This window comes from Amia ocellicauda, chromosome 14 (assembly GCF_036373705.1).
Source record: "Amia ocellicauda isolate fAmiCal2 chromosome 14, fAmiCal2.hap1, whole genome shotgun sequence".
Classification (NCBI taxonomy): domain Eukaryota; kingdom Metazoa; phylum Chordata; class Actinopteri; order Amiiformes; family Amiidae; genus Amia; species Amia ocellicauda.
Genome location: NC_089863.1, coordinates 8,789,118 through 8,814,581, shown reverse-complemented (window position 1 = coordinate 8,814,581; position 25,464 = coordinate 8,789,118). Strand labels below are relative to the sequence as shown.

At 38.6% G+C, this 25,464-nt stretch overlaps 3 protein-coding genes across 3 annotated transcripts; all 3 read left to right on the top strand.

Annotated features, from left to right (window-relative positions):
* Positions 1–228: 228 nt before the first annotated feature.
* Positions 229–3,501, top strand: LOC136768553 (endonuclease domain-containing 1 protein). The gene is made up of 2 exons (XM_066722812.1): positions 229–551; positions 2,391–3,501. Exons 1-2 carry the CDS (start codon positions 264–266, stop codon positions 2,961–2,963), a joined length of 861 nt encoding a protein of 286 aa, XP_066578909.1. The 5' UTR covers positions 229–263; the 3' UTR covers positions 2,964–3,501.
* Positions 3,502–14,486: 10,985 nt separating this feature from the next.
* Positions 14,487–18,353, top strand: LOC136768531 (perforin-1). Its single transcript, XM_066722781.1, has 2 exons — positions 14,487–15,031; positions 16,067–18,353. Exons 1-2 carry the CDS (start codon positions 14,499–14,501, stop codon positions 17,232–17,234), a joined length of 1,701 nt encoding a protein of 566 aa, XP_066578878.1. The 5' UTR covers positions 14,487–14,498; the 3' UTR covers positions 17,235–18,353.
* Positions 18,354–20,440: 2,087 nt separating this feature from the next.
* On the top strand, positions 20,441–23,357 carry LOC136768103 (snaclec 7-like). Its single transcript, XM_066722156.1, has 2 exons — positions 20,441–20,456; positions 23,056–23,357. Exons 1-2 carry the CDS (start codon positions 20,441–20,443, stop codon positions 23,355–23,357), a joined length of 318 nt encoding a protein of 105 aa, XP_066578253.1.
* The last annotated feature ends 2,107 nt before the right edge of the window (positions 23,358–25,464 follow it).

Here is a 25,464-nt window from a genome sequence, read left to right as displayed (position 1 = left end):
GATCAAAAGTAGGAAGTAAAATGGGAGCATTTGTCCACCCTCTTGCACTAGCTCCCATCAGTTTCTCCCGATTCCCCTGGGAAGCTCAGTGTGATTGGTCGAGTGCTCATCCAATCATATCCAAGCTGGCCTACTTACTTTGCATACCAGTAAGGGAATATTAAATATCAATATCAGTGTAGCACTCCCTCACTCTTTAAGTAGTCTCTCTCTCCTGGTCCTGCTGCTCACAGTGAAGAAGAGGTGGCAGCAGCTCTGCAGCCATGAAACCGACAGCTGGCTTTCTGCTCATAGCCTTGTACAACGTTTTGGTGGCACATGCCAGCGTGGTAGAGAATTTCAGGGAGTGCAAACATTTTCTATACAAGGGCACTCCTCCGGCTGGCATCCTAGACCAGAACCTAAAGAAAATCTGCCAGCGCTATGCCAACGAACCACGCTTTGTGACCCTCTACGACCCGCATAAACACATCCCGGTCTATTCCGCCTACACCTTCAAGAAGTCGGATGGGGAAAAGCGCGTGGATTACCCCTGGATGTATGAGCCACAGGTAGGGGCTTCTTGTAATGCTGTCCTGATACTTTCCAGATCCAGAAGGCAACTAGTGAGCAACTATCCTCAAGGCTTTCCAGTTAGAATGGCTTTCAGAGGTCAAGTACAGCTTTCAGACAGGCGCTACTCTTGTACAATGTGAACTTATGGAAGTCGTTGATATCAATGACCAATTGTAACAAATGTAGTTGCATCCTCAGAAGTGTAACGGAAAGATCAAAGGGTCTTTGTGGTCAGATCGTGCTTCTGTGAGATCATTTCTTCTGATCCTTCTGATTTTAAAGGTTTGAATATTCTTTTCCTTGTCAATTCCTTATTAAAAAGCCTGACTATTACAGGAAAAGGGTCTTCTGAATAATAATAATAATCTTAATCATAATCATAATAACCTCATCAGGGACAGCACAGGTTATAACTGAAACTGAATAACATAAGCTGCATCAAGCAAACCTTTTCTGGATGAGAGCATACAATCAATCTATTACAAATTTGCAAAACATCTGAATTTGTTTTTTAAAATTCATATGATTTCTATTATAATAATATTTGTATTATTATTTTGCAGATGACGTATGGTTTAAAAATAATCTGAAATACACATACACAATATGACATCATCACTATCAACATGTTCCTACACATTACAGTGAATAAAGTAATGGTGGCAGACCAGATTAAACAGTCAAAAGCTGTCATCTAAACAGAGGTATCTTTTGGAAGAATCAAAAAACACCATGAACTTGGAAGGAACAGTGGGAAATTACATATTTTTGTTGTAAATTCAATTTTCTATAATATATCCCAATACTATATCCTATTTCTGATTGACATATTTGTACCCACATTAAGACAACGTGTGAGTTCTACATATTCAGTTAATTTGAAGTGGAGGTCAACCAAAAAATTGTTTAATGCCTCTGTTCTTTCATACAGGGACACGGGTATCTTATGGGTCTGATAAGATCCTTATTCTTATCCAGGCATGGTGAGCCCTGGTGCTGGAGAGCAAGTGTATCTCCTGGTTTGTGTTTTAATCCCATTGTTACCTACTTGAACAGGGTTTGCTACTACCTTGCTTGTAGCCCACAATGCATACTAATCTAACTATACAGAGTTTGACACAGAAGTTCGGTAGGAGGACAAGTCCAAATTCATGCAAGACTTCCGTCCCAACCAGGCAGCAGTATCTGGCAACACACACAATGTCCCAGCATTCATTGCGTTGCCTCCCTCCCCCACCCAAGACTCCACCCCTTGCAGCACCTGCTTGGCTCAGTCCACCTAGTGGGGGGGGAGGGGATTTCCAATGGCCTCGTCCTCTTGGCCAGGTCATCGTTCCCTTTATCAAGAGAATCTAGGCCAAAATAAACTATATTTACCTATTGGGGGTGTCTAATTTCCTGAAAAAATACTGAAACAAGACTATAATAAAGTGAACACATACATATGCCTCCAGAGGATGGTGTCAAAACATTGCACAATATTGTTACACTAATATACCAACATTCCAGCAAGACGAATTCACAAAAAATGAAATGCAGAGAATATAAGGAAAAGGTAAGAACAGTATATATAAATAAATATATGAATATAATTAAATACATTCCAGAGACTTATAAAATATGCAAACAACATAATTATTCAATAACAAACAGGGAAAAGTAATTAAACTGTATGGTCAGGGAAATAGAACATATTCCTCGCGCCATATTTTTCAGATACAAAAATATGACCAGACGACACCACACCACTTTGTCAGAATGAGATGTGTTCGCTGGGTTTAAACCTTCGATAGGAGCTGTGGTCCAAATAACAAAGTTCTCCCCGTGTGTTTCAGCTGGCTTCGTCGAAAGGCAGCGGGAACATGGAGCCCTTCCCGCACACCAACCTCCACCAAAACTTCGAGGACACGCAGGCGGTTCTGCAAGACTACGCGGATGTGGTCCTATACGAGAGAGGCCACCTCAACCCAGACCAGCACCAGTCAGAGCCCAATGACAAGGCGGCCACCTACGCCCTCACGAATGTTGTGCCCCAGATTAGGGAGTTCAATATCGGTCCGTGGTTTAAGCACGAAGACAGAATAAGGAGAAGGCTGAACAACTACTGTCGAGGCCAGGCCTATGTTGTCACTGGGGTAACTACCTCTGGGAATATGATCCGCAGGGATAATATAGATAGGGTAGGTATCCCAGAGTATATGTGGACAGCCTACTGCTGCACTGATTACGACAAAAATGCCCCTTTTTACGTGAGATATAAGTTCCCCTCCTTCGCTGCCTATGGTCTCAATGACCGGGTTAACAACCACGTGGTAGAGTTGCCTGTAAAACGTCTGGAAAATTTCCTGAAAAACAAGATGGATGTTGACAAAGACTTCCAGATGTTCTACAGAGATTGCGTGCCTTAAATATTTAGCTCACAAAAAATCTTAACTATCTGCCACTTCATCTGTTAAATGGTCCCTTATGGTCTTTTTATTTTATTTGCGGTTTTGTTTGATTTTTTTTTTACTTAATAATGATGAAATTCATTTTACCAGAGAGTTAAATGGCATTTGTTAAACTGATAATTCCTCCATCTTATTCGATGTTTGCATGTTATATGACTTGTTAAATAGGAACCTGAAATGTAAACAATGTGTTTTGCAACAGCAATATACATAAAGTGGGTGTAGCTGAAAAGCCAGCGAAGACTGAGAAAGATAACTTGGATCGCCTCGAGTCTGAAGACCTAGCTGGCTGTTATTGGTGGCACACGAAACGAGATGCAATAATATAGGACTTTCTTTAAATACTCCCGATCTTGCAGTAAACTTCTTACTGACTTCTTACTTCTGACAGTTTTACTGATATATTCTGTGATCATTTATTGTCCCTCAGCACAGTAACTAATCTTTTATTAGTATTGATAACACATGGAAGGACGTGTACCTATCCCTCAATAAAGACGACAAACAATCCATAACTGGAGAGTTTTTTTTTTCTGTATTACTAAAACCAGTGTTCTGCAATATGTACATGTGAAAAAATGGGTGAAAAGATGTCCTAATGTTTCAATTATACTGTGCACATTGCAGAAGCATGAGTGTTGACGTGCTTTAGAAACTGATGTCCTGTCTTGTCCCGTGGGACTAAATGTTTCATGTGAGAAGGCCCTTAGCATGGCAGGGTATTAGAATCCAGCTCTCATTGCACACAGAGAGAGGGCATGAACGGATCCTGTTCTGTGAGTTTCATTCAAGTGTATTTGTTCGAAGTGTCATCTCCCAACGCATTTGACAATGCAGTGGTATAGTTGCTAATATTACCCTTGTATGTACAGCACTAGACACACCTGCCTTTAAACATAGTTTTTCTCATGTTAGTTTTTCATTTGAAATATAACTATCTAGCTCATATCCCTGCCTGACCATTTACAATTTGTGTTGCACATATTGAAACCCCTCCAGGTTGCACATGCTTAAAATACAAGATCGGATTAAGTATTTATAATTTTTCTCATATTATTATTATTATTATTATTATTATTATTATTATTATTATTATTATTATTATTTGTAGTAGTAGTAGTAGTAGTAGAATCAATAATAATTGTAATCATTATTTCTGTAAATGATTTATTAACATACAGCCTTACTCAAATCTGCACCATCACCACCACCACTTCCAGTTGAATGACAAACCCACAAAGACAAAGACTGGTCTGCTCACTGACACTGTCACAAAAGATACACTTTATATTTTAGATATTACAACTCAACCAAATGATTGAAGATACTCAGTATTCAGCCAGTGTACAAGGATATATAGAATCTGGTAGGAGTCTGTTCTTTTAGGAAAATGGTGATACAGGGCCTACTTTCTCAGTGACCTTTAGCCACCCACGTGCTGTTTTGACATTTTTACACAATGCACTCGGCACAGACGTCCTGTAGATGCTTCCTCTATATAAAACTCAGAGCTTGCCCTTCTGCTTGCTTGTGTGTTTTACCTATGTTTTTTGTATTATTATTATTCTTTAACAGACACATATTCAATCTGTATTTGGAGTCTAACATAAGCCAATTTCAACCTCAACCTCAGTAACAATTAATAATCTTAATTGTGTAATAATGTACAATAAAACTTATAAAAATATTACAACCAGCACTTCTTCGAACAATGGGTGGTCTTGTATGAGGGGCTGTTTAGGAAATAATTCAAACTTTTTGTGCACACACATATGAAACACTCTCACACACACATTTGAAATTGAATGCAAACGTATGAAATGCTCACACACACACATATGAAATGTTCTCACACACACACATATTAAACATTCTCACACACATTTAAAATTGAATACATACGTATGAAATATTCACACACACACATGAAACCCTTGCACACACACATATGAAGTTCTCTCACACATATGAAATGCTCGCATACACACATATGAAGCTCTCGTACACATATGAAATGCTCGCATACACACATATGAAAGCACTCGCAACAACGTTGTAGCAGTGTAATTTACATTGTTCACAATGTTGTATTTTTTATTAACTGTATATTTTTCCTATGCGCTTGAGTAATTTAATATACTATATTATTGAACTTTTGTAATTATCTTATATTGTGTAAGTCGCTATGGATAAGGGTGTCTGCTAATAAAAAAAAAAAAATAATAATAATAATATGAAATGCTCTCTCACACAGACACATAGAGCTGAAAAATGTGAAGCTGTGTAAAAGCCGTATTAATCGCCTTATAATTGTTTGATCTACTTTGATATCGTTAACTCTGGAAAATAACAGTATATATATATATATATATATATATATATATATATATATATACTGTTATTTCCCATTATATATATCATTAAAAAAAATCTATACTACATAAGAAATAATACACCTACATCAGGAATTGAACCCAAAACACCAGGATTGTAGCAGTGTTCCATAACCACTACAGCAGCGAAGACACAAGCTTTATTGTGGAACCTATTTTAAGTAGCCTAGATACATCCAACTGTCCTGATTAGTTGTATATGACTGAATTATTTGAGTTAGTCTCAAATACACGTATAAACATATATATGTATGTGTTCTATGGCTGTACAATAAGTAAATGCATTCATTGTTACAAACGCTCATAGAATGTATGATGTGGGCGAACTGTCAACAGGATGAATTGTTGGGAACCAATTATTGCTGGACGAATTGATGGGGACGAGTTGTCATTTACCCATGAAATTACTTCCTGATATAGTGAAATTGTCTCTCACACACACATGAAAATCCTCTAACTCATCTATATGAGAATTTCTCACATGCACTTTAAAAGTTTCATATGTATGTGTGTGAGTGTTTCATATGTGTGTATGTGAGCATTTCATGTGTGTGTGGGTGTGAGTATTCAATTTCATATATGTGTGTGCACAAAAAGTTAATAATTTCCTAAACGGCACCTCATAGTCTTGTGGTTTTGGTGAATGTGCAAACATATTTCAGTAAACAAAACCTTGACCACACAAGCACAGTCACTATAATAAAAAAATATTTCCAGTCAGCAAGACTCATCAGATTCATCACCAGTACAGAGCACAGTGGACTTCAGCTATTAGTTCCAATAAAAGCCTAATATTATAAATCAGTAACCGTAGGCTTATGGTACCAAAAACACAAAAATAGACAGAAATCAGTAGGAAAATATGTTATTGCATTTAAAGTGAACAACAACTCCAACAACGCAAAAGAAAATACAGGATACCAAAAATAGCTTAGCCAACTTCACAAAATAAACTGTATATTATCCAAATTTGTTTCAATTTCACTCATATCTATTTAGCCATTGGTCCTCAAATGTACTTATGAATTTGGCCAGCTCACATCTTCATCGAAAAAAAATATAAGTTAATGAGTTGTTATGAAATCAGTTCAAACTACTCTGTGGTCAATGATAATAAAGTCTGTAGCTCTACTATGCAGTATGAAAAAAGTATTTGATATTAATCTGAACTTTACTATAGTGGACTACACTATGCAATTATCCAGTGTTAAATGCATTGTGAAATTGTGAATGGGACCACACAACTAATCCAAATTATGCATTACAATGATATGCATTTAATTAAAGCATGTTTCCATCAATAACTATGCATTTTAAAATGGGACCAGGTGTTTGCTATGCAATACATCAGATTATGCAAATATCTTATATGCAACTATAAAGAGTCAACATTATAATAATAATAATAACAACAATAATAAATAGTAATAGTAACAGAATTTCAATATTGCACCAAACAGAATATATTAAAGAAACATCCACATAAAAACATAGAATAATTGTGCACATTGTAATGGGTAAATGCTCACGCTCCATCTTAGTCGGCATTTTGTTGTTAAAAAATACTATTTATGTCATATTGTAGGTGCCCTTTGATATTCTCAAGCCCTGTTGAACGGGATCAACAAATACGGGTTCCTTGGTGCAGATGCAGATGCAGATTAAACTTCAAAACAACTATACTTGTCCCCAGGTTAAGAGAACTCGCAAAGGTCTTTCATCTCTTCCATTGGCTATGTTTCAATAGATTGTGGTCAGATGCAGCAGCACAATTGTCTTTCTGCCTGTGGTTTTCTTGGCCTGTCTTTCCGTGTTGCTGTCTGTGGGCTGGAGCACAGTTTGTCACTTGAGACCTTGCAGAGATGCTGATCTGTTCAAGGTGCTCTAGAACGTCATACATTTTGATTCACGTACACCAACACATGCAGAGAAAGCAAGACCATTTAATTGTTTTTATAAGGTCTTCATAAAAAAGTCAGAGGCAGAGAAATGGCGGACAGACGTGTTTCAATGGAAGTTAAAACTGAATAGTTTCCATATTGTATTTTGTTATATATATATATGTAGGACTTCTTTTAACACCTCCCTTTATGTATAGATAGTGTGTGAGCGAGTAGATGTGTGTCTGTAAATTTTCCCGAAAAAACAAAAAACAAAATACAATATATATATATATGTAGTGGTTAAGGCGCACGACTGTGAGTCTGGTATTTTGCGGGTTTGAATTATGATGTATGGATTATGTTTTTTAGGTATATATATTTTTAACAAATGTATTTAATTTCATGGAGTTACATGGTTTCAGAGTATGGAGGACTATCCAAACTGAAATTTAAAATAAATACACAGAGAAAATAAATACGTGATTACACAAATACATGGACATTTAGGCCTATCTATTTATTTATTCATCTATTTATTTGTTTATGTATTTCAACATTTATTTATTCATTCATTAGTTTCAACATGTAAATATTGATTTCCTGTTTGTCTCTTTGCTATTTACATTTCTCAATGCGCTTCTACATTTCGTAGTGTTTCTTGTATTTCTTTTTCTTTTTCAATGTGACAAAACATTGAACTCTGTCAATCAGAGCTAGTGGGCGGTAGCCAGTGCGCTTATTGTCCTATCCAGTGCTCATAATCATCTTCATAATCATCATGTTCACATTCATAATCCTCATCATGTTCATCTTCATAATCATGTTAATAATCATCTTCATGTTCATCTTCATAATCACGTTCCTCTTAATTTTGGCACTGATCACCCTCCACAGCAAACAGTGCAGCATTGTTAGTCATTTATTTTACCATGCTTGATAATGTCTTGTTAATTATGTACATTAGCACTTGGCCTGCTTCAAAAATATATACATGTAGTGCACATATAAATAGCAGAGTTAATTTTTGTTGAACTCCTGTAAAGTAAGAGGTTGATTTGTATTAACACCAAAAAAAAAATACAGCCATACAGATGTGCTTATTTAAAAACAGTGTTGTCCATTCTTTTGACAGTGTTAAAGGTTCTTGATGCATAACTTGTTTAGGGTTAGTGTGTCTGGCATGTTTATTTAATAATTGATGTGTGACATTAACGTTAAAAAATACATCAACAAGTCTGTTATGGTAAACCTTTGGACCCATTAGAGCAGGCTGAAGCATCTTCTCTAAAGCGATTGTGTGACACAACAGGCCTTCAACCTCAGGCAATGAACCTCTATAAACCACAATGCCACAGGAAGTATCTCTATATGCCTCATAAAAGGGGTCTGACTTTTGTCATTTCACATGTCTTCTAAGCTCTGTAGAAGTCAGTAGGAACCACTGAGGTGAGAGACATTGTTTCAGTTTATATTTTAGAACGTAGTTTGTATAAATATATGCTCAAGTTAACTGGAGGTTTGTTATACTTTGCTTTTCAAGTTGCTGTGAAGATATCTCTCAGATTGTACACTACTATGGGGGGGGGATAAGTTTCTACATCAGCATGATATTAAATTAAGAAACAAATCTCATATAGTTGAGTGTGGTTTGTGTCTTTTTTACAAATTGCAGAGTTGTACTTAAGGCCTACTCCTAAACAGATAAAATGTGTATTTGGCATGGTTAACTTCAGTCTGAACATCTTTCTGTGATGGAATAAATGATAACTGAAGATCATCTGTGAATAATATAAGTATTTTGTTACTGTTAGTTACCCTAGCTGGCTCTCAATTTCAATTTTCCTTAGCAGAGAATGAGATTTGTTTATGAGTTTTGTGAAAATAAAAAGTGAATGAACAGTATATTCTAAAATATATATTTCTTAATGTCATGGTACAATTTCAAGTTTGCTGCTTTTTGCCATGTCAGTATGTAATCTAATCTAATCTAATCTAATGTAAATCACCCGCTAGTCATTGGAGGAAAAATCATTCAAACCACTGAGCAAAGTATTAATTTAGTACATTCATAACTATATAAATATTTCAGGCATTTTTTAAAATATCTCAAACAATTATATGAATTTGGAAGCCTAATTATGAATGAAACACTTCATAATAATTCAGATTTTTAAAATAATTATAAAAACTTGTGCTTTTTGGGACCATCAAGCTAGAAATCAAACTAGAAAATTAAGCTTCTAATCTTTCACTTGGCACTAGTGATAAAGTTGTGCCTGATGTGAACATATTTGGTAATAGAACCCCTGAATTTCCTTTAGTAAAGCATCCATGCATCAGAATGTAACATATCAAAAGTAAGCTGTTAAATAGCCTTTTCCACCATCAATGTAAAAGTAAGTGAATATGCATTTTTTTGCTGCCATTTTAGCATCTATATTTCTATATCTCTCAGTCTATAAATTATTATTAGTCTCTCTCAATAATAATACTTATTCTGACTAACAACAACTACAAAAACTATACAGTAGGGCTGGGCGATATAATATCTCGATATTTTTAGAAGTTTGCGATGCCCGATATATATCTCGATATTTCTTGTTTTTATCCAATCAAGCTACAAATTTAGACCAAAGACATTCAAACTACAAGTATTTTGTTAATCATTAAATATGCAAAACTAACAAATACCACATGCAGACTGTCATGGTAAATATATGCAGAATGCAACACATTACAGCGCGAGTGTTGTGTGATTACTATTACGTGTGTTATGTTGTTATGGGATACATATATATATATACACTCACCTAAAGGATTATTAGGAACACCATACTAATACTGTGTTTGACCCCCTTTCGCCTTCAGATCTGCCTTAATTCTACGTGGCATTGATTCAACAAGGTGCTGAAAGCATTCTTTAGAAATGTTGGCCCATATTGATAGGATAGCATCTTGCAGTTGATGGAGATTTGTGGGATGCACATCCAGGGCACGAAGCTCCCGTTCCACCACATCCCAAAGATGCTCTATTGGGTTGAGATCTGGTGACTGTGGGGGCCAGTATAGTACAGTGAACTCATTGTCATGTTCAAGAAACCAATTTGAAATGATTCGACCTTTGTGACATGGTGCATTATCCTGCTGGAAGTAGCCATCAGAGGATGGGTACATGGTGGTCATAAAGGGATGGACATGGTCAGAAACAATGCTCAGGTAGGCCGTGGCATTTAAACGATGCCCAATTGGCACTAAGGGGCCTAAAGTGTGCCAAGAAAACATCCCCCACACCATTACACCACCACCACCAGCCTGCACAGTGGTAACAAGGCATGATTTATCCATGTTCTCATTCTGTTTACGCCAAATTCTGACTCTACCATCTGAATGTCTCAACAGAAATCGAGACTCATCAGACCAGGCAACACTTTTCCAGTCTTCAACTGTCCAATTTTGGTGAGCTTGTGCAAATTGTAGCCTCTTTTTCCTATTTGTAGTGGAGATGAGTGGTACCCAGTGGGGTCTTCTACTGTTGTAGCCCATCCGCCTCAAGGTTGTATGTGTTGTGGCTTCACAAATGCTTTGCTGCATACCTCGGTTGTAACGAGTGCTTATTTCAGTCAAAGTTGCTCTTCTATCAGCTTGAATCAGTCGGCCCATTCTCCTCTGACCTCTAGCATCAACAAGGCATTTTCGCCCACAGGACTGCCGCTTACTGGATGTTTTTCCCTTTTCACACCATTCTTTGTAAACCCTAGAAATGGTTGTGCGTGAAAATCCCAGTAACTGAGCAGATTGTGAAATACTCAGACCGGCCTGTCTGGCACCAACAACCATGCCACGCTCAAAATTGCTTAAATCACCTTTCTTTCCCATTCAGACATTCAGTTTGGAGTTCAGGAGATTGTCTTGACCAGGACCACACCCCTAAATGCATTGAAGCAACTGCCATGTGATTGGTTGGTTAGATAATTGCATTAATGAGAAATTGAACAGGTGTTCCTAATAATCCTTTAGGTGAGTGTATATATATATATATATATATATATATATATATATATACACCGATCAGCCATAACATTATGACCACTGACAGGGGAAGTGAATAACACTGATAATCTCGTTATCATGGCACCTGTCAGTGGGTGGGAAATATTAGGCAGCAAGCAAACATTTTGTCCTCAAAGTTGATGTGTTAGAAGAAGGAAAATGGGCAAGTGTAAGGATCTGAGCGACTTTGACAAGGGCCAAATTGTGATGGCTAGACAACTGGGTCAGAAAATCTCCAAAACTGCAGCTCTTGTGGGGTGTTCCCGGTCTGCAGTGGTCAGTACCTATCAAAAGTGGTCCAAGGAAGGAAAAGTGGTGAACCAGCGACAGGGTCATGGGAGGCCAAAGCTCATTGATGCACGTGGGGAGAGAAGGCTGGCCCGTGTGGTCCAATCCAACAGACAAGCTACTGTAGCTCAAATTGCTGAAAAAGTGAATGCTGGTTCTAATAGAAAGGTGTCAGAACACACAGTGCATCGCAGTTTGTTGCGTATGGGGCTGCGTAGCCGCAGACCAGTCAGGGTGCCCATGGTGACCCCTGTCCACTGCCGAAAGCGCCTACAATGGGCACGTGAGCATTAGAACTGGACCACGGAGCAATGGAAGAAGGTGGCCTGGTCTGATGAATCATGAGTTCAAGGTTCCAAATTCCCCAGATCTCAATCCAATCGAGCATCTGTGGGATGTGCTGGACAAACAATCCGATCCATGGAGGCCCCACCTCGCAACTTACAGGACTTAAAGGATCTGCTGCTAACGTCTTGGTGCCAGATACCACAGCACACCTTCAGAGGTCTAGTGGAGTCCAAGTCAGGGCTGTTTTGGCGGAAAAGGGGGACCTACACAATATTAGGCAGGTGGTCATAATGTTATGGCTGATCGGTGGTCATAATGTTATGGCTGATATATATATAAACAGTATGATTTACTGTCACATAACAATAACACAGTAATCACACAACACATGTGCTGTAAAATGGTACAGATTCAGGTAGATTTACCACATCCGGGTTCATAGTGGTGCATTTAACATCTGCTAGACAGGGACATTTCTTCTCTGACTGTCGCATTTCAATTCTACTTATCGGTACAGCACGTGTTAATACAAAATAGTGATAATAATAATAATAATAATAATAATAATAATAATAATAATAATAATAATAATAATAATGAAAACTATTATTATTCTTTAATTGTATACAAATTATATACATCTAAATTAGTGAGGGTGGGGGGTGCTTGCAGATCAAGTTCAGGCCGGCGACGAGAGTGGGGTGGAACATGTGCGCTTGAGCATTAAAGTATCTTTTGGTTATTTTGGTTATTCTGTGTCCAGTTCACTCTCCTCCATGTCTGTTTGTGTTTCTGATGCACATTTTGTACCTGCATCCGGCTCGTTTGGAAGAACTGGGAAGAATGCAAAGCGTCGTCCAAATTGCGAAAAATATTGCCGTAAAGAGTGGGATTTGTGAAATAAACGATAGAGCATAATATGAAACGATAGACGTTTTTCTATCGTCACACGATATATATCATCATATCGCACAGCCCTACTATACAGTATTATTTTAGACTCCTCACTCACTGAACTACGCGGGATTGGGCACCCCTATTTAAGCCCTCTGGCCCCGTGACTGTCTCCTCCAATCACGGCGTCCACTAGATTGTCCACTACTTTTATTAAAAACATGCTTTGTAGAAGCCATATAGTTGCACCACTCAGTCTATGGGTCAGTCAGTGTGAAGTCAGATGTGTCAGATCTTGACAGCACTTTCACCGTCCAGGATGTAGGAAGTCTCTTACTGTACTTGTGTAAGTTGTAAATTGGAATTTGTAAAATGTATGAATTGCTATGTTTTAGCTAAGTTGAATTTGTAATGATTGATGCCTTGTACTTCTCTGTATTTTTGCCCTTTGTTTGCACTTGGATAAGGGCGTCTGCCAAGAAATAAAAATAATAATAATAATAATGTGTTGCAGAGAGGTGACTGTCAGCCCACCCTGCTCACTGATTGGGTTAGGAAGAAACTTCACTCAAACCTACTGGACGAATGGAGACTCAGGATCCACGCCTCCCTGTAAATCCCACCCTCACGCCAAAACAGCGCCAAAACTCGTAAACAAAAATAAATAAATTGAAAGCAAAGAAACTGGTGGCGAAAGTGAGGCTCGCAGCATGGCACCACAGACAGGGCCTGCAGGTGAGCCCGTCAGTGAAATGGACTCAATCAGCTTGAGTTTTGCTCTCAATTTAACATTATTTGCTTTCAAGTTTTGTTTTTTTGCTTTTGATATCATTTGTTTTGTTTACAATTCTATACATCTTGCTTTCGATTGTTTTATTTTTGATCTCAACATTACATTTTTAATTAGTTACTTATGGCGCTAATCTGAGCCCATATCCAGCACCTCTCAGCTGTACACCCGGGTGAAACAGGGCGATGTGGCATAAACACACTGCTGGGTGTTCAAAGAAGCTTTTCTTTCTCCCTGGTAGCCAGATGAACTCGGGCTTTCCGGTCACCCAGAGCGCTATCTGGTTTGTAATCAGTAGTGAGCTTAACTATCTACAACTTAAATATCTCTTTAAAAAACGAATGAAATAAAAATACACGTGAACAGGTCCAATATTACCAGCAAACACTAGCCGCAAGTAAAAATTATAACTTTACAATGCTATATCGAGTAGATATACAAATTAAAATAAATAAATAACTTCCTTGTGTACAACAAATAACTATTTGACTGGTAAAATTGACTGTAGACAGCATTCATAAATATTATCAGTTGTACAAATTACTTTTAAGCCGAACTGCAACACACGTCAGTCAGTGCCGACTCAAAACTAAAAAACTACTCACAACTACGCATCAATCTCTGATGCCTCTATGTCCCGCCCCCTCTCCAATACATGTTATTGAATAGGTGAATTGCTTTGCCCTATCCAATCAGCAGTGCTAGCAGCAGTGAGCAAGGAGCATGTGTATCTTATACAAACTATTCAAACTATTTAGAGTAACTTTATTTAAACTGACAAAATATCAGCGGGGCTACATGGGAAAATGACAAAACGCAAAGGTGGGAAGTAAAATTGAAGGTGTCTGACAACAAGAAACTTACAGACTTTTTCATCTGTGTCCAAGCCAGGTTGCCGCCCTCAACAATGAAGCACTGGTTGTTTTTCTGCTTTGGGACCCTCTACCTCCTGATCTCCCCCGACATCCTCAACGCCTGCACCACTGGCACTGCCAACGAATGCAAAGACGCCCGGTTTGTGCCCGGCTTCAACCTCGCTGGGGAAGGGTTCGACATCGTCAAGATGGAACGCAAAGGCGCCTACGTCATCAATACCAGCACCTGGAGGAAGAAAGACAAGACTTGCACTCTCTGCGCCAATCCCTACATGGAAAACCAGGTCCAGAAGCTGCCCCTTGCGGTGGTGGACTGGCGCAGTCTGCCCCGCTGTAAGATGCAGGTTTCCAGCACGATGTACGAGTCCAGCGAGGCTTTCGTGAACAGCAGCGCGAATTCCGTGGAGAATAACTGGAAAACTGGTCTGGACATTAACTTGCCCAAAGTCCAGGCATCCATGATGGTTGGAGGCACTCATTCCCGTGCTGCAAAATACGCCATGGAGAAGTCCAAAGAAGACAAATACAGCTTTGTCAGCCACGAAGTGCAGTGTCAATTCTACAGGTCTTATCATCTTACTTCTGTACTCACGAATAGCCTCCCCTCGGGCTCAAGCCAGGGTTGGGACCCAATTCTATTCTGTGCTTGTTTGAGCTAATTTGCACAGATACACATTCTTATTGGATTTTCGGTACTCGGTAATACATTGAAAATAAGTCGCCCCGGGTAAGGGCTTCTGCCAAGAGATCATAATGAAGATGTGAAATAAGGGGTCATAATCTCTGGGACACTTTGGAGACAGAACAGGGTTTTATTTTTCACCTTACATTGAAAGAAATGAATTTGAGTCCAGCTGCAGTGCATGATAGGAAAAAAGGTACAAAGATCAGCTGTTTGACTTTACTCTGCAAATGGTCAAACTGAATGAACAGCTGATCAGCGTTTCCAATGTGGCTGATAGTAAACCCGAAGGCACATTTTATTAATTTACAGCAGTGTCATTTACATATTCATCATGACTAAACAAGAATATTAACCAATGACCGGATTATTATTATGAGCATTCATTTATTCATGTCTATTTATTGTGTTCTATTTATTCTACGTTCTAAACACAATTGCAATGTCCCTTCAGATCACAACAGAAAGGCCTGTCAACTGTCCCTCCGGTTTGATCTATCGGCAGAGCAGCTGATCGCAGTACCTAATTTGTTGCACATGTCACTCAGATATTATTCTTATAATTTAGGAGAAAACTTAAAACCCTGTTCTGTCTCATGGAATCTGAGAGATTTGACAGAAACATGGTCACATAGTTCTGTGTGACAGAGGTGGAATGCAAGATACTTTCACAAAGGATTGAAGTTAGAGCTTTATTAAGCTTATTTAATCTTACATGGTTAATAATCAGTTTTATTCCTAGCAGGATCTCTGGGATACCATAGAAGATCGGCTTAACTTTACATATCAGCCTAAGGGTCATTTGAAGGGAACAACATTTCCGACTTCATAATATTAGCTGTAATAAGTAACTGTCATGATTTATAGCTTTGTACTTTTGTCCTGTTGTTTAGTTTCCTTTTTACTCTTTTCCCACAGTTTCAGGCTGGTCGATTTCCCCCCGCTCAACAGAGAATTTTCCAGATCGGTGAAGAGCCTTTCCAATGTGTATGACAACAGCACCAAAGCAAGCTACCGGCAGCTGATTGAGACGTACGGCACCCATTTCATTAAGAAGGTGCAGCTCGGAGGGAAAGTCAAGTCTGTGACATCCATTAAAACATGCCAGGCTGCACTGAACGGGTTTTCCGAAACCGAGGTGAAAGACTGTCTTGACGTGGAGGCCTCCCTCACCGCCGGTCAGCGTGCCTCGGTGAAAATGGAAGTCCATCACTGCCAGAATGCACAGAAGCAGAAAGGCACCAAGCAGAGCTTCCACAGCATGTTCAGCGAGCGGGTGTCCGAGGTCACGGGAGGAGAGGGCGGCGAGTCGGACCTCCTCTTTTCCCAGGATACAGACCCCGAAGCATTTAAGAAGTGGTCGGCCAGCTTGAAGACGATCCCGGATATCGTCTCCAGCGCCCTGGAACCCCTTCACAACCTCATCCATTTCAAGGGTCCCAAAAAGCAACTCCTGAAGAAAGCACTGGAGGATTACATCATGGAGATGGCTCTGTACAAGAGGTGCTCCGGCAAGTGCAAGGCTGGCTCCAACCCGAGTGTGAAGGACACCTGTGAGTGCGTTTGTCAGGCCAATAATGAAGTCAACAGCAGGTGTTGCCCCACAGGCCCCGGCCTGGCCAAGCTGACGGTTGTGGTGGAGAAAGCCACGGGTTTATGGGGGGACACCTTCGGCCATACGGACGGCTACGTGAAGATCTTCTTCAACACGCGATTCCAGCAGACCAGCGTTATTTATAACAACAATAACCCGGAGTGGAAGGCAAACCTTTATTTTGACACCGTGAAATTGTCCATGGATTCCCTGCTGACCTTTGAGGTGTGGGATGAGGATAAAATGTGGTACAAATGGTGGAACGACCTGCTGGGGAAATGCTCAATTAAACTCCAAAGGGGGTCTCACAAGGACATGTGCACCCTGAACCACGGCACCCTGTACTTCTCCTACACCGCTGAGTGTGCCCCGGGCCTAGGCGGCACTACTTGCAGTGATTATGTCCCATCTCCCATGAGCCCCAGCCTGAAGCAGACATACGTGTCGAGGAATGCAGTGTCGGCTGCTTGGCTTGCTACAAACCAGTCTTAAAAGGTCAGCTCAGACGGAGAGCAGATTTAAAATCGATTAGTCGAATGTCTCTCCCAAACCATGATATTGTTGTTCTATCAATTTAGTACCTTGAATCGCCTGCTGTCATGATGTCTTGTGTGGACTCCCAGACCATTCGCTTAAGTCCTGTACTGCGCAGAGGATTGGTGCTGAAACTTAAAATAATCAACCATTTAATATTATTATTATTAGCACAGAAATTATAAATCACTGAATAAAAAAATCTCTTTTGGTTTCTTTTGCATACAAAATTTACATTACTTTTGTATTGTACAATTTAAAAGGATAAATATGACATACAATTTCCAAAAAATAGTGAAACAATCAAAATAGTGAAAGAAAAACAAAAACAAAATGGTTATAATAGTAAATCATATATCAAACCCCAGCAAAATAGTTAAAGGAGCTCCTTAGAACAATGAAGGGAACCTGCAACTAGTAATTCAAAATAGTAATTTAAATTCAAGATACAAGATTTATACAAGCAATTAATTTAATACAAATACAGCATAACTTGCTCAATACTAGTTTAGATGCAAAATATGTTTTTATTATGTTATTATTGCTCATATATTAATGTGTTGTAGCTGCACATTTGGTTTTCCTATTCTTATTGCGCTTGGTCATAGATACAAGATACTTGTGTCTTTTTTACATGTTTGTCTTCATTTTGTTACACATTGTAGTTAATGTTCCTCTCCCACCTCACATACTCTTAAAGTGCATGTGCTTATTCCTTTCACACTTATTGTACTTCAATGGCATTAATGTATTGCATTTTGAATATTATTATCTGGCAAGGAGTGGTTACTTTCTGGATTTAATACAAGACCTTTAATATGCTGTTACTGTCTTTTAAAACATGGTGGGAAGTGAACTTTGTATCTTTATTTTTAATACTGAAATGTGTTTGTTTTGCATTATCAGTATTATTGGATCATGGCATTTTAATCTTTGCAGATTTTGACACCTGTAGGAAACTGAATACCTGGGTCCCTTTTGTGTGCAAGCATTAGGACAGTGTTTGTTCACCTGGCTGTGAATGTGAAAAGCTTGTGTTCCAGAAATTGTTAAAATAAACATTGTTGTCACTCTTTATCTGGCATGGTTGAATCTTTAGTCATTGATGTAGCCACCAAAGAATTAATAAACAGGGAATAATTTCTGGTCCCTCCTATCCAAATTCAGGGTGGTGTAGTCAGTGTCATTAATTGGCTATTCATGCCTTGCCCCACCCATTCTAGTAGGGGGAAGAGTCACTCCCAGAATAATCCTTTCTTGATGACATTGTTCAATTAAAATTTAGATTTAATTGAAAACAGTCCATTCCGATATTAATTTTTCCTATGCAACTACAGACAGGAATGCTGCAGTTTGCTTGCCCTTGTAACGTAAGGTACACTTATAAATTTCAATTAAATAAGTGAATTTATAGTATCACCTTATCACGAATCCTGGAATCTTGTAGAACTCAATTTCTATAATAATTGGACACAGGCACCAATTCCAAAGATATAAATTGTCAAATTTATTAAAAACAAAGACTAAATGTAGCACTACACTAATTATACAAAAGGGAAAAACTAATTAAAATTCAACACTAGATCAACAAATCAAAGACAAATCACTTCCGTGACCAAATCAAAGACCATGGGATCGCATATGATAACACAAATCGTTAAACAAAAAAAAATTATAAACACATTGACTACAATACCAGTTATTAAGACGAAGGTGAGTCTCTCATTAGTATTGTTAGTCAGACATTACATAAATACGCAGGTTAGTATTCTCGTTATATATATATCAGTCTCATTTACGTTTAGGTGCCGAGAAAGATCCTATCATTACTTGTTACCACAATTTCCTTTAACTGATTATTATTCAATGATTAAGGATAGGCAGGGCCACCAGTAATCTAACGTCTATTAACTTGTGTCAATTTCAGACTAAACAGTTAAACAGGAATGAGAAGATATTTCTCGGCGTTGACAGATTTTATTTCTAAAATTATCAACAAAACAGTTTAATGCAACACACATTTATATTTAAGAAAACTAAATGATATTACACATTCTAGAGTTATGAATCACAGATTAACATTTCTAATTGATTTCTCAAATGTCATGAATCACAAACTCCAAACTGTTAAACTTATCTGAACTTCGTCGCAGAGAGGCCTCTCTGTCTTCGGGCTCAGATAACAGCACACAGCACGAGGTCCGTGTTGTTTGGAACAAAGGCAGTCCGGTTCGGCTTTGTCCAAGAACTTCCACTCAGTCGATGCACCTGGAATTTGGAAGTCGTTTCCAAACAGATTTTCCACTGGTTTGAAGGCTCCAAGGTTGTGCACTAAATCTTCTTTGTAAGCAGGGTTTCCACCATAGTTACTTGAAGACGAAGTCTTTGAGGAAAGCAGGGCCTTGTTTGGTTCCAAGGGTCAAGTTTCTTAAGACTCAATAGCTATTTAAATGACTGAACACTTTCGTATACTGTCGACTTAGTCAATTGTCCAGCTGTAAAACTCCACTGATCAGGTGGGAACAGGCGGGCAGCGCAGTCTGTAAAGTTCTTTATTTAATAAAGTCCTTTAAAAGAATTCTTCATATGGCTAAATCTCCTTCTCCCAGTTTAACTCTTCTGTTGCCGGCAAAGACTTAATTGGTTTCTGGTTCCGGTTCGGGCAACAGAGCTACAGGTTGAGCTGTGGCAGCGAGTTACTGGTTCAGGTCAGATCAATAGATGATTGGTTTTTGAATTTATTTATTTATTGAATTTATTGAGATTGGATTTCGGTTTCAGCCCCCAGTGTCCTATTGGAGGGGGGCTTAATTTATGACTGATGTCAATCCATGCCATCTTTTGGAAATGCCGGTTGGCCCGGGTTCGTAGCTCTATGCCGGGATTTCGGCTCTCGTCCATTTCAAAGAGTTTTTATTACCTAAAGGCCCTCTACCCCAGACATCTCACAGCAGGATTCCAAACTATTTGGCCTCTTCTCGGTGCCATCCTCCCATGACTGTCACTTTGATGTAAACCAGTTCCCAGCTGATGAGTTAAGGAAATCTGCTAACTTTGGGGGGGAGAGGTCTTCTTTAGATTAGTGCTTCAGCTCAGAGCTAAAATGCTCTTATCAAAATACACCCATCATAATGCTACACCCTGATCCGAAACCCAAATTTGTAATGACTGCCCCTAGAGGTAAGCTACCATATATATGTCCAACTACAGACAAGGCACTGGCCTAACAGGGTATCATGGAAGCTGCCACTAACTTTGCTTCACCCAGCAAGGTCTGGGAGGAAAAAACATGAATACACTGATATCATGATATAGTGTTTTCTCTAGGAGAGGGGGAGAGAAGAGTGGAAAAGAGACAGCTACTAAAATACCCAAATAGAACAACAATAAAACTACCAACACAGTGTACACCCAACTAACTACTGGGAAAGAAGCAACAGTGTATTAGTAAAATATAAAATCCAAAGAAATAAATACATTCCCACTCCCTAGTCACCATAAACATCTAATTAATTCAGATCACAATCGAATCATTGCTCACTGCTCATTTATTTTTTATTGACACATAGAAATAGAACATAGAAAGTGTCACCTGTGTTCTGGTCAGAGAAACTGCCCGGTTCTGGCCCTGGGTTGGTTTTGGCCCTGGCTTCTCAGCAGTTGCCTGCCATCTCTCCCCTGAGGCCTATTAGATAATTCTCACTTTCCCGAATCTCCCTGACTGAGGTCTTTTTCATTTCATAGGGGGCAGGATATAGCAGTCGAACATGAGTCTTTCAATTACTCCCATGTCCCCTTGTGTGTCTGGTTGCAACCATTGCTGATCTAAGGGGAAGAGATCGCACATTTCCGAATGGGGAGAAATGTGAAATGTAGTGAAAGTCTAATTAGGCTATTAAACGCACAATGTATTAACACTTGTGGGAGTTACATGTGTGTCTGTGAGACTGGATACAGTCTGACTCCTGGAGCCCCAGAGATAAGGAATTGTGTTTGATAAATTCGTGTTTCTAATGTTCTGGCATGTGCACTTTGTTTAGCTGAGTTGATATAATAATGCTTTTATATATAATATATATAATATATAATAAGCAAATCAAATGTGCAATCTTGTGTAAATTGTAAATTAGAATTTGTAAAATGTATTATCTTGAATTGCTATGTTGAATTTGTAATGATTGATGCCTTGTACTTCTCTGTATTTTTGCACTTTGTTTGCACTTATGTTGTAAGTCGCCCTGGATAAGGGCGCCTGCCAAGAAATAATAATAATAATAATAATAATCTAACACACACAAAAAATATATAATTTACTTTTAGGTGCTTCTAAGATTTATTCCCACTTTTTTCCTGAATGAAACATTCAAAGCAAATGTAAACCCACATAGAAATAAATGACCACAGATGGATAGCAGCATTCAGTGGTTCTATACATTTCAAATTTATATAATGAAATACACTTGCTGGTCTGCATTTTCATATCTGTTTCTGTGATGAGGAACTCAAAAAATTAGATGGAGCACATTTCTGGTCATGCTCAATGATACTTTGATTATTCACAGATATTGAGATATTGATAAGTGTGCACTCTCTGCAACAAAATGTGGTCCCAATGCACAGTGTAACAACACTGCTGGGAAACACAACTGCTCCTGTAACAGTGGATACGCCCCCCCAATGGAGTCACACTGGTCAGCAGGTCATACCCTTGTGAAGGTAAATATGAATAATTCCAGATCACTGGGAACTGATGGAATCAATTGTGATGTTGTCATATGTCATATGAGATCAGTGAGGCGTAACAATATGAACATGGTTATAACTGATTTGCAAATTGATAAAAAAAGACCATCGTAAAAACTATAATTAAAATGCATAATCATTTTTTGCAGTGGACAACACCAACCAGAGTTCACAAATCATGACTACTCCTTCAGACTGTGTTCCCCAGATATTAGAATGAGTAAATCACATTGATGACACTCATCTCAGAACAAATGTTATAGGAATGAGTACAGCTTGATCTCAGTAACAACTCTGATTCTCTACAGACATTGATGAGTGTGCCCAATCCCCATCCATCTTTGGTCCCAATGCACACTGTATTAACAGTATTGGCAGTTATAGCTGCATCTGTGCAACTGGATATGTCCTGACGAGCAATTCAAGCCCCTGTGAAGGTAAGAAAATTTTCATACTGTTGATAATCATTGTGGGTTTGTTCTTAAATGGTGTCTGGACATTTCTAAAATGTTGGATTGATTAGCGAAGGAACACATACAGTAATTGACACATGCGCAACAGATTGAATTACAGGGGATATACAACTGACATCATGGGTTTTATGTTATATTAGTGTGTTTGTTTCATATAAAGTAAAATTAAATGGACCACAACAAATACACACACATATATATATATATATATATATATATATATATATATATATATTTCTCTCTCAGACATTTAATTGATTTAGCTGGAGACACGGCATTCCTGATTGCCATTTGTTATGACATTTGGGCCGAGATCAAACTCTCAGCTCCCCTTCCTGGCCTGGTACCTGAGTGTGATCTCTCCCTGTTATTTTACAAAGTAATATAGGGACTAGGTGAAGAGACAGCTCACTCATTTGTATGACTTGCATATATTGTAACCAATTAATAATTTGAATGATCGGAGTGCTGCACAGGATTTGAATTGCATTTGCGAGTTTTAAAACAATTAAAAAGAGGTTAAAAGAAGACACCTGTGATCTCTCTTGTCCTTGGTCCTCCAGAAAGGAATCTCTACTTTGTGAAGGAGGGCCGAGGCTGGAAGGAGGCCCTGCAATATTGCCGCACCAACCACACCAACCTGCTGAGCATCATAAACGAGAAGCAGCACCAGCAACTGTTGAAGAAGCTTCACAAAGAAGCTGGACCTCCAGACATGGTATGCCTGGGCCTGAAGAAGCACATGGCCTATCAGCACTGGTACTGGACAGACAAGCATCCACTGCAATACTCACACTGGGCCGAGGGGCAGCCCAGGCACCCTGTTGATGAGATGTGTGGGCAAGGCTGGATCAGGACAAAATAGTATCAATGGCATGACACCTGCTGCTACCAGAAGCTCAGCTTTGTCTGCTACTAACTTGGACATTAATCATCTTCACTGCAACAGTCTATTATATTACCCCATACCTAATGCTGCAACTGATACAGACTACTGCAGAAGTTGGTTTGCCTGCTTGTGGTAATTTGTTTTTAGTTTTTTGCACTTACATCCCTTGAGCTAACTTGAGAGGACAGTGCCAGTTACATTTACAACATTTCACTTAAATTGTCCAAATGGCTTCAGACAATCACAATGTGGCAGCCAAACCATGTGACCAACCGAATTCTCTACAACAAATCAACAACATGTGACTTCACGTAGTAACTTCCAGGTCTGTGCAATAAGCAGTTTCGAAGAAGATTAATGAAAATTATCCAACATTCTCTTAAAAATCAACTTACTGGCCGATCCATGTTTGTTGCAGTCTTTTGATATATTTTTCCAGTATGAATTCTTAGCTTGATGATAGGAAGAAAAGAAACAGATGAGGAAAGAAGAAAGCATTACCCCCCTCCATCATCCCTCTCCTCTGAAGATCTCTCTCTCTCTCTCTCTCTCTCTCTCTCTCTCTCTCTTACTCTCTCTCTCTCTCTCTCTCTCTCTATCTCTCTCTCTCTCCCCTTTGCACAGTATTGAGGTGAAGAAGTGCATGAACGGTCCTTGGGGATGTGGCATTCTGCGCTAATAATAGCAGCCTTGTTGAGTTAGTGGGAGTCCATGAAGTTGAATGATTGTTTTGTTAGCATGAGCTTGGATTTAGTTTTGGCTATTTTTGTGAAACACTGCCCTCTAGGGGGCTTGGTGTGTAATGATTGTTGTGAATATGTCATTCCCCTGAGAGTTGAAGGGTCAGCAGGGATACAATTATGATGTTATTATGTAAGCCTACATTATACTGCTCTGTAAAAAAGTTTCACTCTGAAGCACTCAGAATATAACTGTGCCTTCACTCAAACATGAGTCTGTGCTGCATTATCAGGGGAAATACAGGATAAAATACACATGAATTGCAGCAGGATCAGATCTTAAACTCCCTGCTGGATCTTTACTTGCTGCTGTGGAAGAGACGAGTACTGAGACATAATGACAGCAATACATTAGTCAATATAGACATATTTGAATTGTAAAATCTGATACTGCACAGTTTTGTTCTTTGATTTTTAACAACTAAACTGGGATAGGGGGAGCCAGTAATGGGGTGCAATGGCAATGGCATACATAGGGGTGCCCTGTTTCCCGCCGAGCACAAGCAGTTCTGAATTAGTGAGAAGCAGTTGAGAGAACAGTATGTGTTTCTCCATTAAAAAGCTGTTGTTCTGTTCATAAACATGTTGTTTTACCTCTGACTTCCTCTCCTAATATTTGTTGTTTTGGTGGTGAATCCAAGTAGCAAAAGCATATATTGCTACAGTATGTATATAATTCAGATTGCATTTTTACTATTTCAGTCATTATGGCGATGCTAAAAGCTAAAAATACTATTGTCAACCCATTCATATTTAGTTTGATGTCTAATTTTAAATAATTTCAGTGTCCTACCCAGATCATTCCCATACTGCCTGTTGTAACACATTGAATACAAGGATTGCTTCAAAACTGGTCATCTGACATTGGGTATAATTGTCCATTCTTAGGTGAATTTAACTCCTACAGGGTGATTCTGTAATGATCCAAATAAGCTATTATTGTTTCTCTACCACAACTCTCATTTAGGACTTTCTCTCATCATATATCATATATCATATATCACACCATTACAATCTTTACTAGCAAACAATCCCCCCAAAAATGTTAAAGCAGCATTGCAAAATAACAAAATTAAAATATGTAAAATCATTACAAAAGATAATTATAAATGTAATTGGGAGGACATTACAAATTGAATATATCAATAGTGCAAAATATATGATAAACAAAGAATGCTTCATTATATATTGTATTAAGGATTACAATATGTGTAAGAGAAAAAGCATAAACAATAAAACCTTGTCTTCATGGAGGGAAATAAAAAGAACCTTGTCACAATAATACAATCACATTATAGCAAAGCAACATTTAAAGATATAACATTTTTAAATGAAGTGTTTTT